The sequence below is a fragment of the Diaphorina citri genome, unplaced genomic scaffold, assembly GCF_000475195.1.
Source record: "Diaphorina citri unplaced genomic scaffold, Diaci psyllid genome assembly version 1.1 scaffold2157, whole genome shotgun sequence".
Lineage (NCBI taxonomy): Eukaryota > Metazoa > Arthropoda > Insecta > Hemiptera > Psyllidae > Diaphorina > Diaphorina citri.
In genome coordinates, this window is record NW_007379582.1 from 2,269 (window position 1) to 22,059 (window position 19,791).

Below are 19,791 nucleotides of genomic sequence, written 5' to 3' on the forward strand. Positions count from 1 at the left end.
ATTTATATTGACAGGGTTTTACCCTCCATTTGGCAAAAAGCCACCTGTTTCCACACAGCCCAAGTGGGGTCAGGAACATGATCCTCCAGATGGTCTGTCAAGTTACCAATGTAGTTTACCTGCAATAATTCAAAGCTTTCATCTTACCTTTCAAAGCAACGGTCCACATTATCTGACATGAGCAGTAACATACACAACTGTTCTAGTGCTATGAGCTGCATATCTCTCTCATCGCCAGTACTCATATTTAGCCATTCCAGCAGAGTTTCTGGATCCACATCAGTCATTTTGAAGCTATGTATTTGTCTTCAACCTGGAACACAATATAGTACAAATGTTACAGTGAAAGTATATTCTTTGTTAGAGTTGACTATTCCTAGTTAGAGTTGACTTAGTAACTAAAACGAGCAGTATAAGTTGATTTGAAAAATAAACGAGTGGTTCTGTGAGCTGTAGACCTCACTCAGATTCTTTTGCCAGAGCTGAGACTTTAACAATTGGGTGTATGCACATCTTTTTGTTTTGACTTTATTTCGTTTGATTTCGAGCACAATCATCAGGAAGTGGTCAAGGATTTTTTCAGATTCTCCTGCCAGACAAAGTGCCAGACATCAAAAAAAAAAAAAAAAACGTTTTTGTAAGAAGAAAAATGTAAAATGCAATTCAAAGTGCCACAGCTTGTTACCCTGTAGCAATAAATAACTTTGGTTTTTTTTTTTTTATATGTATATGTATATTGGATAGTGTGAGATTGAAGCCTGCTATTGAGAACACGGCACACCCCTATCTCAAAACTCCTTTCTGATTTTCTGCTGACAAAGGGTAGTAGATTCGTAGATTCGTAGATTCATAGAAGCTTAACCCATCCTTTAGGGCTGTTCGCCCCTACACCTAAGCCTCGGAGTGGGCTTTTTGTGTTTGGAGTTAAGCTGCTATCCCAAAGGGTAGTGCTACAGGCTATGCTTATTTCAGATTACACGTGTATCATAAATATATTGAGGGTGGTACCCTAGACCCTGGGATTGTTAGCCAGAAGAGTTAATGTGGACACTTGCTTTTGAGATTTCGAAAAGACCAGATCTACAGTGCGACCTTTTTCTGTGTTTTGAATAAAAGAGGAGTAGACGTGTGGGGGGAGTGACCAAACATTGTCTCAGTAAGTCATCCGTTTGTACAGTTTATAGTTTTAAATAGTTTACCTTATTGAGTAAGTGACTAGTCAGTTTTGGGGGGAGAAAATCGGAATTAGTTTTTTTTTCAACCAACTTCATAAAGATTTCAGTAAAATTTCAGAAGAACAACCTATGTGTAAAGTTTTTGCCTCGGGGCAGGGTGTCCCCTTTCAGTTCTGTGTCACCTGTGTGATACACCTGTTCAGCTAGTGAACTTCTGCACTTTTTTTTTTTTTTTTTTTTTTTTTACTACTTCTCACAAAACAAGGGGAATTTTTCCTCTTAGTGTGAGAAGAGTACACTGCTTTTTTTTTCCTTATCTTTTTAAATACATAAATAATACTATTATCTTTACCTATACATTGTACTCATATTATGTATTTTATGTCAAATAAATTGTACAAATAAATTACAAATTACAAATTACAATTAGTGACGGCTATGTACAAATTAATGAAGTGTATTCTGCAAAAGATGGTTTCTTTTAATTTTGTTACAATCCTGTACGTACATAGGTAAATATGTAATTCTCCAAGATGTAGGTTGCTTTTTTCTTAACTTTATGTAGATTGTCTCTCAAAGTTGATCGATCTTTTTGATAACATTCTGTAAACATCTCTCAAGGACCCTAAGCTCCATTTGTGTTTGCGTCAAGGTGGTTCTTGTTTTGATCGTCAATCATAATTATTATAAAAACATTTCGTTCTTCAAAATTCCCCAAAAGCCGACAGGTGATTTATTTCGATGCCTACCTCCATACTTACTAATAGGCACACTAGACTGGCCCTTATTTTCGAAGTATTAAAAAGTAATGATTATCACTCGATTTATGGTTCCTTTTGGTCTAAAAAAAATTGCTAAAAAGTTTCAGCTCGATCGGACATCGCTGTCGACATGCTCAACGGCCTTAAAGTTTTCCGTCACTTTGGTTATGCAATCCAGGGGCATTATGTGTTTTTTGCCCATATTTGTCGCTACAACTCCTCACCTATTGGTGTTAGGACTTTTTATAATAGAATAAAACTTGTTTTAAACAATATTTGCTACTTAAAAAACATCAAAAGAACACAATAAATGCTAATTTAGATTAATTATTCGTACTATGATATAGAAAACTTTCGGAAAAACTAAGAACAAACACGTTCGGTTGTGAAAATTAGGAGAAAATTTTTTATTTTGCCTGTTTATAGCCAGGAAGCAATCAGTAACAAACAAGCATAACATAATTTATAGATAATATAAACTAGTGGTTGACCCGTCCTTTGTACGAGACTTTGTATTTACACATCTTTATTGCTGTGTCTTCTAGACAGTTACCCAATTTTCTAGTTAACTATCACTTTTGAAACTGAGGTAGACCGAAACTTTGTTGTTGATATTATCTCTTACTTTTATGCTAAAGTGGTGTCACTTCTGGGGGGCGTTGTCCGATTCCGCCAATGTGTGTTCTTTTCTACCAGCTACCAATTCCACCAAATGAAAAGTAGCCTTCTATTCCGCCAGTAAAGTAAATAACCTATATAGGTTTTCATGAGTTAAAATGGGTAAAGACGGTTTATTTGATGAAAAAAATAAAAGACAATTTATTTGAAAAATACATACGGTTTATTTGATAAAAAACATAAAAGTTCAAAATACAGAAGACAATTTATTTGAAAAATACATAATTTAATAATATTATACATAGGTCACGGTTAGTCCAGTGGTAAGGGGGCACGGTTAGTCCAGTGGTAACGCGCTTGCTTGCCATGCAGAAGGTCCCGGGTTCGAATCCCACTATCGACAAAAATTTGTACTAACAAAAAAAAAATAATAAATAAATAAATAAATTCAATTCCAATATTATCTAGGAAATTGGGTACAGAAATGCTGTTTTAATTTAAAGATTTTATTTCACTCTCCTTACTCTGTAATGGTAGGAAATTTTCTCTAAGAAGTGCATTGTAGAGATCAGAAGTTCACACAAGTCCTCCATTGCTTTGCGTTTGGCCACGGCTTGCAACTCTTTCTTTTTAACGTCATGATACTGCACAGGCTCATGTTCATGATTCATCTTTTCTCTCGTCACATTAAACTCAAAAGTTGTAATAACACAACAAACAATTAAACACTACTGAACTGATGATTAAGTATTAGATCAGGCATGTCAAACTGGCGGCCCGCCTGGTCAAATTGTGCGGCCCGCTGTGAGCCACAAGGGTATAATATTAAATAAATTAATAATATTTCACAAGGAGACATTTTTTTTTTTATTACTTTATTCTTTGAAACAAAATGAAGTTAAAAAGTACTTCTTGGTAAACGCATCTAATAAAATAATAGATACCTACTTTACCTACTTACTAATAAAAATTTGGATTAAAATCACTAGCACGCTGGATCTAGTTCAGATGTATCAGACGTACAAGATTTGGAGACTATTTCTATGTTCAAAATAAAATTATTGTGACCCAATAAAACTTCTTTTTAAAAAAACAAATGAATACCATGATTTTTTTTTACTGGGGGGGGGGGGGAATACTTGTGGCCCCCCAATGTTCAACAAATATCAAAAATGGCCCTCTATACATTTTGAGTTTGACATGCCTGTATTAGATGCATTAGTATCTACATAATATTCTGTAGGTACATACATAAATACATACATAGGTACCTAGCCTATGCACTATCAAACCGAGTGATGCTAACAGGTAAAAGTACATGCCTAAAGGTAGACAGTACATAGTTCGGTACTTGTGCAGAAGTCAAGTCCGTGGAATATTGCTACCAAAGGAACTGGCACAAATGAACAGTGACCAGTGTTATTATAGGGTTAGGTTGAACGCAAGAAGGAGTTTTCACAATTAGAGCAGTGATTAGTGTTATTAAAGGGTTATAACTATAAAAATTATGTTATGCTTGTTTGTTACTGATTGCTTCCTGGCTATAAACAGGCAAAATAAATATTTTTCTCTTAATTTTCACAACCAAACCTGTTTGTTCTTAATTTTTCCGAAAGTTTTCTACATCATAGTACGAATAATTAATCTAAATTAGCTTTTATTGTGTTCTTTTGATGTTTTTTAAGTAGCAAATATTGTTTAAAACAAGTTTTATTCTATTATAAAAAGAAATTCACGTGACTTCCAATTACCTACCCATAGTTCATAACAAAGTATATAAAAACTGTGTTTGCAGAGTAGAAGGCAGTTTCAGGATTTCCCAAAATTGAGCATGGCGGAATCAAACACACATTTTTATTTTTGAGATAGGGATTGGCGCAATTGGATGCTGCCCCTTCTGGGGTCAAACCTGGAATTTTGACACCACCTAACAATTGCCATCAGGGGTTCTTTCCTCTTTTTTAGAAATTAACAAGTAACTTGAATGTAAAAATATCATTTAAAAAGCTTGCAAGGAGGACTTCTAGATCATAATTAAATCAATCTACATAGGTACTTACTTAGATGTTTACCATAATTTATTTTTCTTCAGTAAAACACCATTTCAGACTTCTCACTGAGTCACTTTTCTTATACCATTTATACCTACACTCTAATTTAAAGAGCACGACACATTTTTTATTAAAACGAAGATTCGGATTAGGAACTTTAAAGCCCAAGAAGTTATGAAAAAGAGCTCCTAGAAAAATAAAGAAAAAGGCGAAATGATCAACGGTTAAGTAGTATCATAACGGGTAGAAGAGTCTGATACCTTCGGGAAATCGGGAAAAAGAAAATTGGACAAATGAAAATTTCTACGCAAAAGATAAATGGGAAAAATTGAAAAAAGAACTTTTTACTTTTTTTTCTTGTTAATTAATCTTGTTTTGGAGTTCGGAGTTCACCAAAAACTTTAAAAACAACTCCACACCACAGTGTTGCCAGTTTGGTCCTGCGGGATTACCGTACAATTTTGTATTTTTGTCAAAATAGATCAGTTGCGCTTACTTGGGTGATGGGTGATGTTTCAAAGTCATAGAGCAGGAAAAATGAGTACCAACGGAATTTTTCTTTTTCTTCTACGACTTCTATAGTATGGTGATGTTTCAAAGTCATAGAGCAGGAAAAATGAGTACCAACGGAATTTTTCTTTTTCTTCTACGACTTCTATAGTATCCCGAGATAAATTGATTAAACAAATGCCGGCAAATCGTGAACTTTGACGTCACGGCATACACTCCCGTAGGTGATGACGTCACATCAAATGTCCCGAGCAAAGCTCCCTCACAGGCAACGCATTATCGTGTTTGTACGCATACGTTTCTGTGCAGTTCTTTCTGCTCCTCCACTAGCGCCCTTGCATAGTGGCGCTACCTAACGGACGAAACAAAACAACCGCGTAAAGTCTGACGTCACACATATTTGAATTCTTTCATTAGAACGGAAAATAAAAATTGAATTTTCGACCTTTTTACAGTTATTTTTTCGAAGTTTTGACCTCAGATTTGGATTTTTCCGAACTTTTTTTACATAGGAATTGACCATTTAATAATTTTTACCCATTTGCAACACTGCTCCATTACCGCACGCCATATTTTTGATCGAACGTAGTGAGGTCTATGTTTTAACTCGGCCGTTTTGCATTTGGTTTAGATCAGGTGTACACAAATGGGGCTCAACCACTTTTTTTTTTCTTCGCTGATAAAGGAAGTTCGAAACACGCTGATTTCAATAGAAATGCTTAAAATTTCATTTGAGGCTTCCTAAGAGGAGAAATCTTTGTTGGAAATTTCTGATTTTCGAAACGCACAAAATTTTCGCGGGCAGCCATTTTTTCGTGATGACGTCAGTTCATGCGAGTAGGGATGTAGATCCTACTGTCCGTTTTGAAACTAGTGCGGAACAACCTGATGAAGTTCACGAGGAAAAAAGGAGCATCTACATACCAACAATCCCATACTACAAAGAAAAATATGGGTTATCTGAAATTGATGTTAGAGGTTTGTTCATATAGGAGCTATAGCTCCTCTATAGAGGCACCATTACTTCATTTTTCAAAAGTTTTGCAGTAGAATTCAACATCAGTGAATCCACCCTGAAATGTATTTCTCAATCTATCGAGGCACCATTACTTCATTTTTCAAAAGTTTTGCAGTAGAATTCAACATCAGTGAATCCACCCTGAAATGTATTTCTCAATCTATCACTCGTGCTTCGATTTTAATTCTACGCAACCACATCTGTGGAATATAAGTTAAATTTATCCTCTACTCATCTTATATTGAACACTCGCACTTTGTGCTCGGGAGGAGGGGCTTCGCCCCTTCCACACCCGGGGGCTTCGCGTGTTCGCTACGCGGGGTTGCGTATACGGTCGCGCTGCGCGCTCCCGGGGCTTCGCGAGGTTGTGCATGGGGTCGCGCTACCTTGTTTACAGTCGCGCTGCGCGCTCCCGGGGGCTTCGCGGGGTTGTGCAGGGGGTCGCGCTTCGCGCTCCCTTGTTTACGGTCGCGCCTTTGCGGGGTTGTGCTTGGGGTCGCGCTTCGCGCTCCCTTGTTTACGGTCGCGCTGCGCGCTCCCGGGGCTTCGCCCCTGAAAACTAGTATCGTCCCTAAGTCTTGTCTCGAAGAAATGAAAACTGAAAACTAAAAGCGAGAGAGAAATATTAAACGTAGGAAAAGTTTTGCTGGCCATGTGTGTTCCCCGTGTATTTCTTATGGGGGGACTAAAAAACGTCAATATCTCGGGAACGGTTTGGAATTTCGGAGGTTTTCTCCAGTACCTAAAAAAATGGTGAAAACCGCATCTTCCTAGCCCATCTAGAAATGGGTTAGAATTAGTATGAGTGAGTGAGTCAGTCAGTGAGTCAGTTACACAAGGGGCTGTATATATTTTAGATAGACTCGCACTTCGTGCTCGGGAGGGGGGCTACGCCCCCCTCCACCCCCCGGGGGCTTCGCGTGTTCGCTACGCGGGTTTAGGATTTAGGATAAATCATAAACCGAAATTTAGAGAATGGGGGTAAAAATCTCGTAGTCAACTCGTAGTGCGTAGTGGGGATAATCAGCTGATTAAAAAGACAACTGTTCGTATTAACCGGAGGATCTCCCGCTAGACTTCACTACGGCAATTCTCCCGGTAGACTTCACTAGAGAAACAAATGTCAGTCAATGGAGCAGTTGCAAATGGGTAAAACTTATAAATAAATGGTCGATTCCTATGTAAAAAGTTGGGAAAAATCCAAATCTGAGGTCAATGGGGTCGCGCTTTGCGCTCCCTCGTTTACGGTCGCGCTGCGCGCTCCCGGGGCTCCGCGGAATTGTGCATGGGGTCGCGCTTTGCGCTCCCTTGTTTACGGTCGCGCTGCGCGCTCCTGGGGCTTCGCGGAGTTGTGCATGGGGTCGCGGTTCGCGCTCCCTTGTTTACGGTCGCGCTGCGCGCTCTCGGGGCTTCGCGGGATGTGCATGAGGTCGCGCTTCGCGGTCCCTTGGCTTCGCCCCTGAGACCTTATATCGTCCCTGAGTTTTATCTCGAGAAATGAAAACTGAAAACTAAAAGCGAGAGAAAATATTAAACGCAGGAAAAGTTTTGCTGGCCTCAAACCTTGTTCCCTGTGTATTTCTTATGGGGGAACTAAAAAACGTCAATATCTCGGGAACGGTTTGGAATTTCGGGATTTTCCGATTTTTCCCAGTACCTACAAAAAATAAGGAATCCAATGGTGAAAACCGCATCTTCCTAGCACGTCTAGAAGTGGGTTAGAATTAGTATGAGTGAGTCAGTCAGTTACACAAGGGGCTGTATATATTTAAGACTTCGTGCTCGTGCTCGGGAGGGGGGCTTCGCCCCCCTCCACCCCCCGGGGGCTTCGCGTGTTCGCTACGCGGGGTTGCGTATACCGGTCGCGCTGGCGCGCTCCCGGGGCTTCGCGGGGTTGTGCATGGGGTTCCGCTTCGCGCTCCCTTGTTTACGGTCGCGCCTGCGCGCTCCCCGGGGCTCGCGGGGGTTGTCGCCATGGGGTTCGCGCTTCGCGCTCCTTGTCGTTACGTCGCGCTGCGCGCTCCGGGCTTCGCGGGGTTGCATACGCGGGTCGCGCTGCGCGCTCCCGGGGGCTTCGCGGGTTGTGCATGGGGTCGCGCTTCGCGCTCCCTTGTTTACGGTCGCGCTGCGCGCTCCCGGGCTTCGCGCGGTGTGTGCATGGGGTCGCGCTTCGCGCTCCCCTTTCGTTTACGGTCGCGCTGCGCGCTCCCGGGGTTCGCGGGTGTGCATGGGGTCGCGCTTCGCGCTCCCTTGTTTACGGTCGCGCTGCGCGCTCCCGGGGCTTCGCGGGGTGAGCATGTGGTCGCGCTTCGCGCTCCCTTGGCTTCGCCCCTGAAAACTAATATCGTCCCTGAGTCTTGTCCCGAAGAAATGAAAACTGAAAAAGCGAGAGCAAAATATTAAACGCAGGAAAAGTTCGCTCCATTTCATTCCCTCCTTCTTTCCACAGAGGTGTGGGTTTATTTTACCTTTATTTTATTCTACATACTTACTTTATATATATATTTTTTTTTTCAAGAGGTTTGATAGGGGGAATTGTAACAACTGAGGTCTTATCGTCCCGAAATCAAAGAGAGTAGGAAGACAGGATAGGAGAAAGCCCGCCGTTCTGAGAACAAACTTTATCTATTTAGGATAAAAGCCGCCCCGGGCGGGAATCGAACTATTCAGGCCTTTAAAGTCTACGGGACGCTTTAAGTCCTCTTTTTCTGAGTGATTTCTACAGTTCACTGAACCCTTATAGCGTCGCTGCCAAAGTCACACCGCCTATCTCATTTTTTGCAACTTTACAGGAGCAAGTAAAAACTGTACTGTAAATCAAAAACTACATTGTTTTGGATTTTTTTGAAAGAAATTATTATTTTAAGATACCCACTGTATATTTTTAGTAACATTAAGCTATGAAAGAGCACCGTTAACTAGTTAAAGAAGATAGGCGGTGTTACAGGCTATTTTTGCCAAAAGGGTAGGGACATGGGCGCTGTTTCATCCACATTTATGTAGGTACCTACAACGATAGAGACTTGTAATGATAAAATCCTAATCATCAAGGAAATAGCTTACTAATCGTTCCGATTAAATAACAAGAATAATGATTTCTTTTATTTCAAAAGTAAAAAAATAAAACTTTATTAAGAAAAGGTAAGTATAATTAATACTCGCTATAAAAGAGCACCGTTAAGTAGTTAGAGTGATCGGGAGGGGGCGGAGTATTAATTACGAGCACCCCCCGGGGGCTTCGCGTGTTCGCTACGCGGGGTTGCGTATACGGTCGCGCTGCGTGCTCCCGGGGCTTCGCGGGGTTGTGCATGGGGTCGCGCTTCGCGCTCCCTTGTTTACGGTCGCGCTGCGCGCTCCCGGGGCTTCGCGGGGGTATGCGTAGGGTCGCGCTTCGCGCTCCCTTGTTTACGGTCGCGCTGCGCGCTCCCGGGGGCTTCGCGGGGTTGTGCATCTGGCTTCGCCCCTGAAAACTAATATCGTCCCTGAGTCTTGTCTCGAAGAAATGAAAACTGAAAACTAAAAGCGAGAGCAAGCTTCGCCCCTGAAAACTAATATCGTCCCTGAGTATTGTCTCGAAGAAATGAAAACTGAAAACTAAAAGCGAGAGCAACCGTCCCTGAGTCTTGTCTCGAAGAAATGAAAACTGAAAACTAAAAGCGAGAGCAAAATATTAAACGTAGGAAAAGTTTCCTTGTTTCGAAGAAATGAAAACTTGGGGGTCGCGCTTCGCGCTCCTTCGTTTACGGTCGCGCTGCGCGCTCCCGGGGCTTCGCGGGGTTGTGCATGGGGTCGCGCTTCGCGCTCCCTTGTGGTCGCTTCGCGACTCCTCTTGTTTACGTCGCGCTGCGCGCTCCCGGGGGCTTCGCGGGGTTATGCATAGGGTCGCGTTTACGGTCGCGCTGCCGCTCCCGTTCGCGGGGGTATGCGTAGGGTCGCGCTTCGCGCTCCCTTGTTTACGGTCGCGCTGCGCGCTCCCGGGGGCTTCGCGGGGTTGTGCATCTGGCTTCGCCCCTGAAAACTAATATCGTCCCTGAGTCTTGTCTCGAAGAAATGAAAACTGAAAACTAAAAGCGAGAGCAAGCTTCGCCCCTGAAAACTAATATCGTCCCTGAGTATTGTCTCGAAGAAATGAAAACTGAAAACTAAAAGCGAGAGCAACCGTCCCTGAGTCTTGTCTCGAAGAAATGAAAACTGAAAACTAAAAGCGAGAGCAAAATATTAAACGTAGGAAAAGTTTCCTTGTTTCGAAGAAATGAAAACTTGTTGGGGTCGCGCTTCGCGCTCCCTTGCTTACGGTCGCGCTGCGCGCTCCCGGGGGCTTCGCGGGGTTGTGCATGGGGTCGCGCTTCGCGCTCCCTCGTTTACAGTCGCGCTGCGCGCTCCCGGGGCTTCGCGGGGTGTGCATGAGGTCACGTAGGAAAAGTTTTGCTGGCCTCAAAGCGTGTTCCCCGTGTATTTCTTATGGGGGGACTAAAAAACGTCAATATCTCGGGAAACGGTTTGGAATTTCGGGAGTTTTCGATTTTTCTTAGTATGTACAAAAAATAAGGAATCCAATGGTGAAAACCGCATCTTCCTAGCTCATCTAGAAGTGGGCTAGAATTAGTATGAGTGAGTGAGTGAGTGAGTGAGCCAGTCAGTCAGTCAGTCAGTCAGTTACACAAGGGGCTGTATATATTTAGGACTCGCACTTCGTGCTCGGTGGTAGGTTCTATGGTTCATTTTCTATTCCCATTTTCCACTTGTTCTGGTATTGTTTACACTTTTGGTCATTGACTCAATGGTGTGTTATGGAAATTTCTCTCCAGGGACTTTTCTGGGGGTATTTCACTTCATTTTCTATTAATTGTTTCTGTTTTCCAGATGTTCATCATATCCACTTATTTCTCTGACTGGTATTGTTTACGCTTTTGGTCATTGATTCAATTGTGTCTTATGGAAATTTCTCTGCAGGCGTAACTACCTATCCATCTAGCTAGCACAGCTTGGATTGGATCCTCTGGATTCAACTTGTGTTATTATAGGTTCAAGTAGATCTTCAATAGCTAGTCTTTGCCGTCCTACGGTTCAGGTTTAACTATGGAGTACTGTTGGGTTAAATCAAAATCCCGCTTTTAAAAAATAATAATTATTAGTAACGATTTTCACCACTGTGGTGGCAGCACCTCCTGAGACGATCTAGTGAACGCATTTTCTTCGTTTTAGTCTCAATATTTTTTTTAATTTTTATAGTTTTTGCGCGCTCCCGGGGCTTCGCGGGGTATGCATGAGGTCACGTAGGAAAAGTTTTGCTGGCCTCAAAGCGTGTTCCCCGTGTATTTCTTATGGGGGGACTAAAAAACGTCAATATCTGGGGAACCGGTTTGGAATTTCGGGAGTTTTCGATTTTTCTTAGTATGTACAAAAAATAAGGAATCCAATGGTGAAAACCGCATCTTCCTAGCTCATCTAGAAGTGGGCTAGAATTAGTATGAGTGAGTGAGTGAGTGAGTGAGCCAGTCAGTCAGTCAGTCAGTCAGTTACACAAGGGGCTGTATATATTTAGGACTCGCACTTCGTGCTCGGTGGTAGGTTCTATGGTTCATTTTCTATTCCCATTTTCCACTTGTTCTGGTATTGTTTACACTTTTGGTCATTGACTCAATGGTGTGTTATGGAAATTTCTCTCCAGGGACTTTTCTGGGGGTATTTCACTTCATTTTCTATTAATTGTTTCTGTTTTCCAGATGTTCATCATATCCACTTATTTCTCTGACTGGTATTGTTTACGCTTTGTAGGTACCTACGTAGGTAGTGTTTACATAAAGTGGAACTTTGAGCAGGGATGTTTGGTATGTGGAGATCAGAACTATAAAAAAGTAAAAATCCCAGAAAAGGCACTCTCACTCACCTTTTGCAGCGGCATAATCGACCATTAACGACGGCACAACACACAGATAAAGTCCTAATTTTCTTCCGAACTAGTCACAACTCAAAATTACCACAACTCAGAATCACAACTCTCTTCTTCGGGTCAATCAATCTGGACTAAAGCTGGACTGAGTTTGACTATCAGCAAGAAGTGTAACCTTAGCTGAAATGATTCTACTGAACTTCAGCACTTCACACGTTCGTTATCAGGGGAGGAGGCAGGGTGAGAGTTTTACCAAGTTGGTATTGTTTGAATTTGTTTTACATTGTTTGATAAAAAAAAAATGGTTTGACTTGAGGGAAAATAATGGAAACTTTGAGGTGTAGTAGATGAACCAAATATTATAGGGACTGGTCTTTGCGTCAGGGCAGTGAAAATAAAAGATCTTTTTTGCCAGCCTAGTTAGCTTAGTTGGTAGGATAAAATCCGCCCGGGCGGATTTTATCCTACCAACTAAGCTGATGGGATAATGTTCGTTCTCGGAACGGCTGGCTTTCTGCTATCCTGTCTTCCTTCTCTCTTCGATTTCGGGACGATAAGACCATAGCAGTTACAGTTCCCTCTGTCAAACCCCTTAAAAAAATGTACATGTACGAAGAAGTAACTACTTGAATAAGTGCATGATAAAAAATGGAATGAAAATATCTAAATTTGAAAATAGGTACAGGTACCTATGCTGATATTGAAAAATAGTGATAACAAAATGCGTAGATAGGTACCTATTCGTTCCTATCAAATTTCAGCTTTCTAGGTGTTGTGGTTCTAGAGATTGTCACAAGGCTTTTTGCTTTTTAGTCCGTCCTTCCTTTATTATTACTAATAATAAAAGGTATAGTGGACGGACTATTGTATTCGCTTCCTAATCTATTCTGAGGGTGTGTTTATGTACTGGGCTGAGATGAGCTCGGACGAGGTGAGATAGGATATTGTTTCTACAGTTTTGCATTGGAGTGGTAACTTAAGCAAGGGATAGCGTGGGATTGTTGGGCATTTTTTCTAACCCTCTGTCCCGGCGGCAATTTTTAAAATTTATTTTATATTTTTTTTTTTGTTTGCTTTGTAATTCGATTGTTTGTAATATCTAATTTAAATGAAAAGTATAATATAAACGTGCAAACTAGAGATAAAAAGTAAAAAATGAATTCAGATTTTACAAGTTGCGGAAAAAAAAACAAAATTTCGAATTTCCCGCCAACTTTAAACGCTCATGAAGGCTCTGTGTTAAGTTACATCATTTTCCACACGCCAAGAAAGGCGGAGAATGGCCTATCTCAGCCCAGTACATAAACACACCCTGAATCAGACACAACCATTTGTTTGCCAGAAATCCTCAAAAAACTCAGAGAAATTGGCCGCCGAAGACGGATCATCCTCCACAGTGACAATGACAGCTCTCACACGTCCACTCAAACAAAAGCCTGTGTTGAGTGGTAAAAAGTCAAATTAGTGGGTCTTTCTACGCACAGTTCTAACTTTAAGGTGCATGAAGTTAGCACCACAACTTTTGCTGGGAATTTGTATCAAAGCCCATCATTTAGTACTTATTTTTGTACTTTCAAAATCACTTTGATCCATAATTTGTACCAGCACCGTTATCTCACAATTGATGATTCTCATGAAAAATATAACTGTCCAAATGTATTTTTTTCGTAAAGATCGTCAAAAATAATAAATAATCCGAAACGTTCTAATGAAAGAGTTCAAAGATGTGTGACGTCAGACTTTACGCAGTCGTTTTTTTCGTCCGCTAGGTAGCGCCAGTATGCAAGCGCGCTTGAGGAGGAGCAGAAAGAAATGCGCAGAAACGTATGCGCACAAACACATTAATGTGTTGTCTGTGAGGGAGCTTTGCTCGGGACATTTGATGGTGCGAGGGAGCTTTGCTCGGGACATTTGATATGACGTCATTGCATATGGGAGCGTATGCCGTGACGTCAAAGTTCACGATTTACCAGTATTTTTTAAATCGATTTATCTCGGGATCTAAAAGTCGTGGGAGAAAAAGAAAAATTCCGTTGGTCCTCATCCTCATTTTTCCTGCTCTATGACTTTGAAACATCACCCAAGTAAGCGCAACTGTTCTATTCGAGTTTTAGTTTTGTGGTGCTAACTTCACGCTATCCGCTATCCCTACAACTTTTGCTGGGAATTTGTACCAAAGCCCATCATTTAGTAGGTACCTACTTATTTTTTTGTACTTTCAAACACACTTTGTCCCATGATTTGTAACAGAAAAATTCAAGTACAAGAGAAAAAGAAAAATTCCGTTGGTCCTCATCCTCATTTTTCCTGCTCTATGACTTTGAAACATCACCCAAGTAAGCGCAACTGTTCTATTCGAGTTTTAGTTTGCGGTGCTAACTTCACACTATCTCTACAACTTGTGCTGGAAATTTGTACCAAAGCCCATCATTTAGTACTTATTTTGTACTTTCAAACTCACTTTGTACCATCACCATTACATCACAAATCACAATTCATGTTTTCAGTTTTCCTGGTTTGAATTTCCCACTTGGAAGAACAGATACAGTAAAACGGGTTGAATAGAAACAAAACTTTAAGGTTAAGGTTTGCAGATTATTTATTTTTCCTGCTAAAATTCTAAGGCATGTAATGTGGGCAAAAAAAAACGCTTCCAAATTATAAGCCTTTAGCAGGAAATTATAAGCCTTTAGCATTTTAGCAGGAAAATTTAAAAAATCTTCAAACCTTAACACGAAGTTTTGTTTCTATTCGCCAGCCTAGTTAGCTTAGTTGGTAGTGCGTCTGCCTTGTAAGCGCTAGGCCGCGGGTTCGATTCCCGCCCGGGGCGGATTTTATCCTGATAGGATAATGTTCGTTCTCGGAACGGCTGGCTTTCTCCTATCCTGTCTTCCTTCTCTCTTCGATTTCGGGACGATAAGACCATAGAAGTTACAGTTCCCTCTGTCAAACCTCTTAAAAAAAAAAAAAAATTGTTTCTATTCACCCCGTTTTTACATACATACTATGTAAAAACGGGGTACAAGAACATTTGTCGTAATAAGCAAAGTGTGTTGTTTCTTCCCAGGTAAACTCAATTAACATATTTAAAAATTAAAATCAGATAAAAAAATGAAATATTCTTATCAAGACAATTTCGATTAAGATGTTTTAAATTGGTGAGCTTTCGATGTAACTCAGGACATCATCTTCACAGTTCAGACCAAGATAGATGTTGACTCTATCGCAGCAGGAGTACACTTCTACTCCTGCTGCGATAGCGATAGAGTCAACATCTATCTTGGTCTGAAGATGACGTCCTGAGTGACATCGAAAGCTCATCAATTTAAAACATCTTAATCAAAATTGTCTTGATAAGAATAATTTATTTTATTTTTATCTGATTTTAATTTTTAAATATTTCTTACAATTATGAAAAACAATTTTATTTCAATTAAGATAATTTTATTTAAATAGGTACTGGGTGTTAAAAAAGTAGAAGGTATGATATAATCTAGAGAACGGATTTCATTACTCCTGAAATAGCACAGTTACCTACATCTTAAGTCAAATTTTTAGTTTTTATGACAATAGGTAATAATATAATGGACTGTTAAGTACAAGGTAGGTATGTAAGCCAGAAGCGTTCACTACCACCCAACCCTTAAATTCTCAAATAAGTGAGGAAAAATTTCAATGCTCTAGCTGGGATTGAACCCATACCCTCCTGGTTACCAGACCAGCACCTTGGCCATTACGCCGCCGAGGCAAGTAGGTGTATAGGACTATAGGTACATAACCTAACCGATGATATAATTATGAAACCACAACTGTTACCGAAAATTTTCATTATCAAAGTTTTTAGCTTTGCAAATTTCGGCTTTTCCACATAGAAGTGAAATATGAGGTACATAGTTTCATCAGAGATGAAGGCTCCATTATCGCCCGAAATTTGTACCAAAGCCCAATATTTAGAACTTTTTCTCTAGTTTCTAATGCACTTTACCCCATAATTTGTACCAACACCGTTATCTCAATTTTTATTTGACATTCCAAGGAAAAATGTAAAACAGTTGCCTCTGATTCTTTAAAATAAAAAAATCGCTTATTTTGCCATGTTTTGAAAAAGTAAATGCCATATTTTCCCAAAACAAGTGCCATATTGTCATGTTTTTAGTGTCATATTTTGGAAAATATGACACTATAAAAAATGTATAATAAAATAAATAAAATAAAAATAAACTACTAAAGAACCGTACACAAATTATAGAGGATATATGCATTTGGGTAAACATTTAGAATGAAAGGTTGGAAATTCAATTTCTATTTCTGCCGGTCTCTGGAATCCATGATCTTGCACAGCCATCAGAATTTCAATAGGGTGCTCGAATCTTGGCTTTTATCTCCAGCTATCAAGTACTGTCCAAGTCTTGCAGTCGTTCTAATCGTTGAAACCGAGCTTTCTGGAAGAGAAGAAAAAAAAAGTCTGGTGTAAACTTCAGCAAATCTTCAACAAGCATTATTATTAAATGAGGGACAATAAATACCTACCCATTTTCAGAATAATTGGCAATTAGTTTTGGAATAACATGGGACAGATCATAAATAATTATGTAGGTAAGAGGGAGTTCGAAAACAACAGTTATTTTTATGAATGAGTGAAAAATGTGATATTAGATATCAGTCAGCTTTAGTATCAGTCAGCTATTAGATATCAGTATTTGGATGAGTGACTGTCCGATTTTTACCAAATTGTTACAGTCGCCTCCTTGTACCATACAGGGATATCATACCAAATCTCATCGCTTTACGATAAACCGTTCTTGAGATATTTTGTTCACAACTTTTAGTTTTTCCCATTTAAACCTTTAGTACGTAACGGGCTAAAAACCACTTTTTGGAATCAGGGGATCCCAAAACGGATATTTCCAACCATTTCCCGATTTTGAAAATTTGGACCGATTGCAATACTTTCATTATAGTATAGCGGTATACTGTAGTAATAGAAAGTAAAAACACCCTATACTTACCAGGCCAGTTTCTTGTTTTTTAATTTTCTGAACTTGTTGTTTCCTTTCCTCTTGCTTCCGCTTTACCTCTTTTACCCTGCAAATATAACCCAAACGTAGCATTTAATATACAGGGTGGTCGCTTTTTTTTTTTAGGTCTACCGTTTAACTCGACCGCTTTGCATTTGGTTTCGATGTTTGTTTGAATGGTTGTTCCGCTATAACTCCTGATAGCCTGGTCCGATTGTGATGGAATTTGGTACATATGTTCATTGAATCTAGGCACGTCGATCCTTGAAATTTGGTGTCCCATGTCCAATTTTGGTCCAAAGATCAAGTCATTTATGATCCTTGTATACCCTTATGTACGTCTCGCTAGAGGACGTAAAACTGAGACAAAACCAGCCCTGTCAAGCCACAGACAATAACAGTGGCTCTTGAGGGTACCTGAATGGGACTACGGTCAAGTCCGTCTCAGGAAGTAGGATACAACGACATAATTATGTACCTGTAAGTAAGTATTATTTACCTGAATATCCCTCATCAGACCCCTATGATTCGGGGGCCCTGAGCTTGCTCTCTGGCCTTGATGACACCTCTTGGTATCCTCTTAATGGGATAGTATATGAACTCATAGATTTTCTCTAGAATAAACCTTAGTGTGCGGACTCTTTAGAGGTGCTACAGGTGAATTTTAGAGAAACTGAAGAGGTTGAAATATACCAGTGAGGGTACTTCCAGGTTCCATCAAGGCCGGGGAATAGCAGCTCGGGCAGGGGAAAAAATACTGGTCACTATAGATCTACAGAGGTCGCAGTGTTTATTGCATACTCTCTCGGGAGAGGAGCAACCAGTCCCATAATAGAATAGAATAGAATACCCTTGCGTAATTTACTTTCCGTGTCCGCTTTGACCAATGACCGTGTGAGACTGTGTTCCAATTTTCTCCAAACTTAGATCGCCGCATTATTACCCTTGTGCCCTTGTATACCCTAGTATTCTATCTATCATTACCCTTGTGCCCTTGTATACCCTAGTGTTCTATCTATCATTGCCCTTGTTGCCACCCCTGAAAACTCAAGAACCGTTTGAAGTTCGCAAAAACTCTGAAACACGTATTTCTTTACTTTTAAGGGGAACAGTTGCCACCCCTGAAAACTCAAGAACCGTTTGAAGTTCGCAAAAACTCTGAAACACGTATTTCTTTACTTTTAAGGGGAACTTATTTTTGGGGGATCTCAACTTTTCAGCGCCTTCAGGGGCGGCCCCAAAGGGGTCAACTTTAATATCTCAAATGAGAACCCCCTACTTGTGATACATCATATCAAAGGTCTTAAAGAATGTAGTACTTTAATACAAGTTTGAGCTCAATCTGACAACCAGGGCCGGAGTTACGGCCTATTCAAATTTTCCTTTTCTTTTTCCATGTTCTCCCGCCAATAGGGGAAGCACAAAAATTTGGAAATTCATATTGATTGGTGATTTTTGCTTCAAATAGGTCCCACTAATGATTAACACTGAAAACTGGTCCCAAAAATAAAATTTCGAAACATCAATTTTGAGCCCCGGAGGCCATCAGGGCCGAAAGTCCAAATTTCATTTCTGGGTCAGTTTCAACATGAACCATTAGTGGGACCTATTTGAAGCACAAATCAACACTCGATATGAATTTCCCATTTTTGGAGCTTCCCCTATTGGCGGGAGAACATGGAAAAATGAAAATTTGAATAGGCCATAACTCCAGCCCTATTTGTCGGATTAAACTCAAACTTGTATCAAAGTACTACGTTCTTTAAGACCTTTAATATGACATATCACAAGTAGGGGGTTCTTATTTAAGATTTTAAAGTTGACCCCCTGGGGCCGCCCCTGATAGAGCTGAAAAATTAAGATCTCCTAAAAGTAAGTTCCCCTCAAAAATAAAGAAATACGTGTTTCAGCGTTTTTGCGAATTTCAAACGGTTCTCGAGTTTTCAGGGGTGGCAACTTTTTTATCAAACACCCTGTAGGTCAAATTTCCTTTTCACTTGTACTTCCTCTTTCACTTACACGTGGCGAGGCCGATGATTATATCCTTAAAGTTTAAAGAAATAACGCTGTGACATTTTTTTTTTTTTATATACAGGGTGGTTCGTGATTTGCGAACCACGCTTATATCTCAGAAACGGCTGGGAATTAAGGAATGAAATAAACGGCATCATGTAGATGAAATTTTGATGATTAAAATGGCTTTTTTTAAATTTGCAATTTGTTTTGCAAAACGGCCCATTTTTTGCCAAATATAGGTCACTCTTATGGAAACCCCCATTTTTTATTTAATTATTGGAATCAGCATAAAATTTTAATTGAAAAAATGTATTCACTCGAAAAAAATTGCTCTACAAAAATTCTGTACACTGTGAGAAAGAAAAACAATTTCTTAATTATTTCTTTAGTTTTTGTATTATTCACTTAACTATTTCAACAACAATCAACAACAACAAACAAATTTATAAAAGCTGTTCAAAATGAGATCCATCTGTTTGTACACAGTAAGGCATTCTTCGCTCTAACTCAGGACCAACTGCGTTGGTTATCATATCTGGGGTCACTGACGCACACAAAATCGCGATTTGTGCAAATTTTTGTAGAGCAAATTTTTTCGAGTGAATACATTTTTTTAATTAAAATTTTATGCTGATTCCAAAAATTAAATAAAAAATAGGGGTTCCCATAAGAGTGACCTATATTTGGCAAAAAATGGGCCGTTTTGCAAAAAAAAATGCAAATTTAAAAAA

General features: G+C 39.9%; 1 protein-coding gene and 1 long non-coding RNA gene across 2 annotated transcripts in view; both read right to left on the reverse strand.

The window, feature by feature from the left end:
• Positions 1-201: 201 nt before the first annotated feature.
• LOC113471209 lies at positions 202-4,992 on the reverse strand. The gene is made up of 2 exons (XR_003393996.1): positions 4,615-4,992; positions 202-313 (listed from the first exon to the last, which is right to left on the reverse strand). It is a non-coding gene; the product is annotated as an uncharacterized LOC113471209 (long non-coding RNA).
• An 11,167-nt stretch (positions 4,993-16,159) lies between these two features.
• LOC103518339 (protein cappuccino-like) overlaps positions 16,160-19,791 on the reverse strand; it is an 18,878-nt gene continuing 15,246 nt past the window's right edge. Inside the window, exons 6-7 of the mRNA XM_026830174.1 lie at positions 17,036-17,111; positions 16,160-16,468 (exon numbers count right to left, since the gene is read on the reverse strand). Coding sequence (XP_026685975.1) covers positions 16,418-16,468; positions 17,036-17,111 — 127 coding nt within the window. The 3' untranslated portion in view covers positions 16,160-16,417. The remainder of the gene's footprint in view (positions 16,469-17,035; positions 17,112-19,791) is intronic.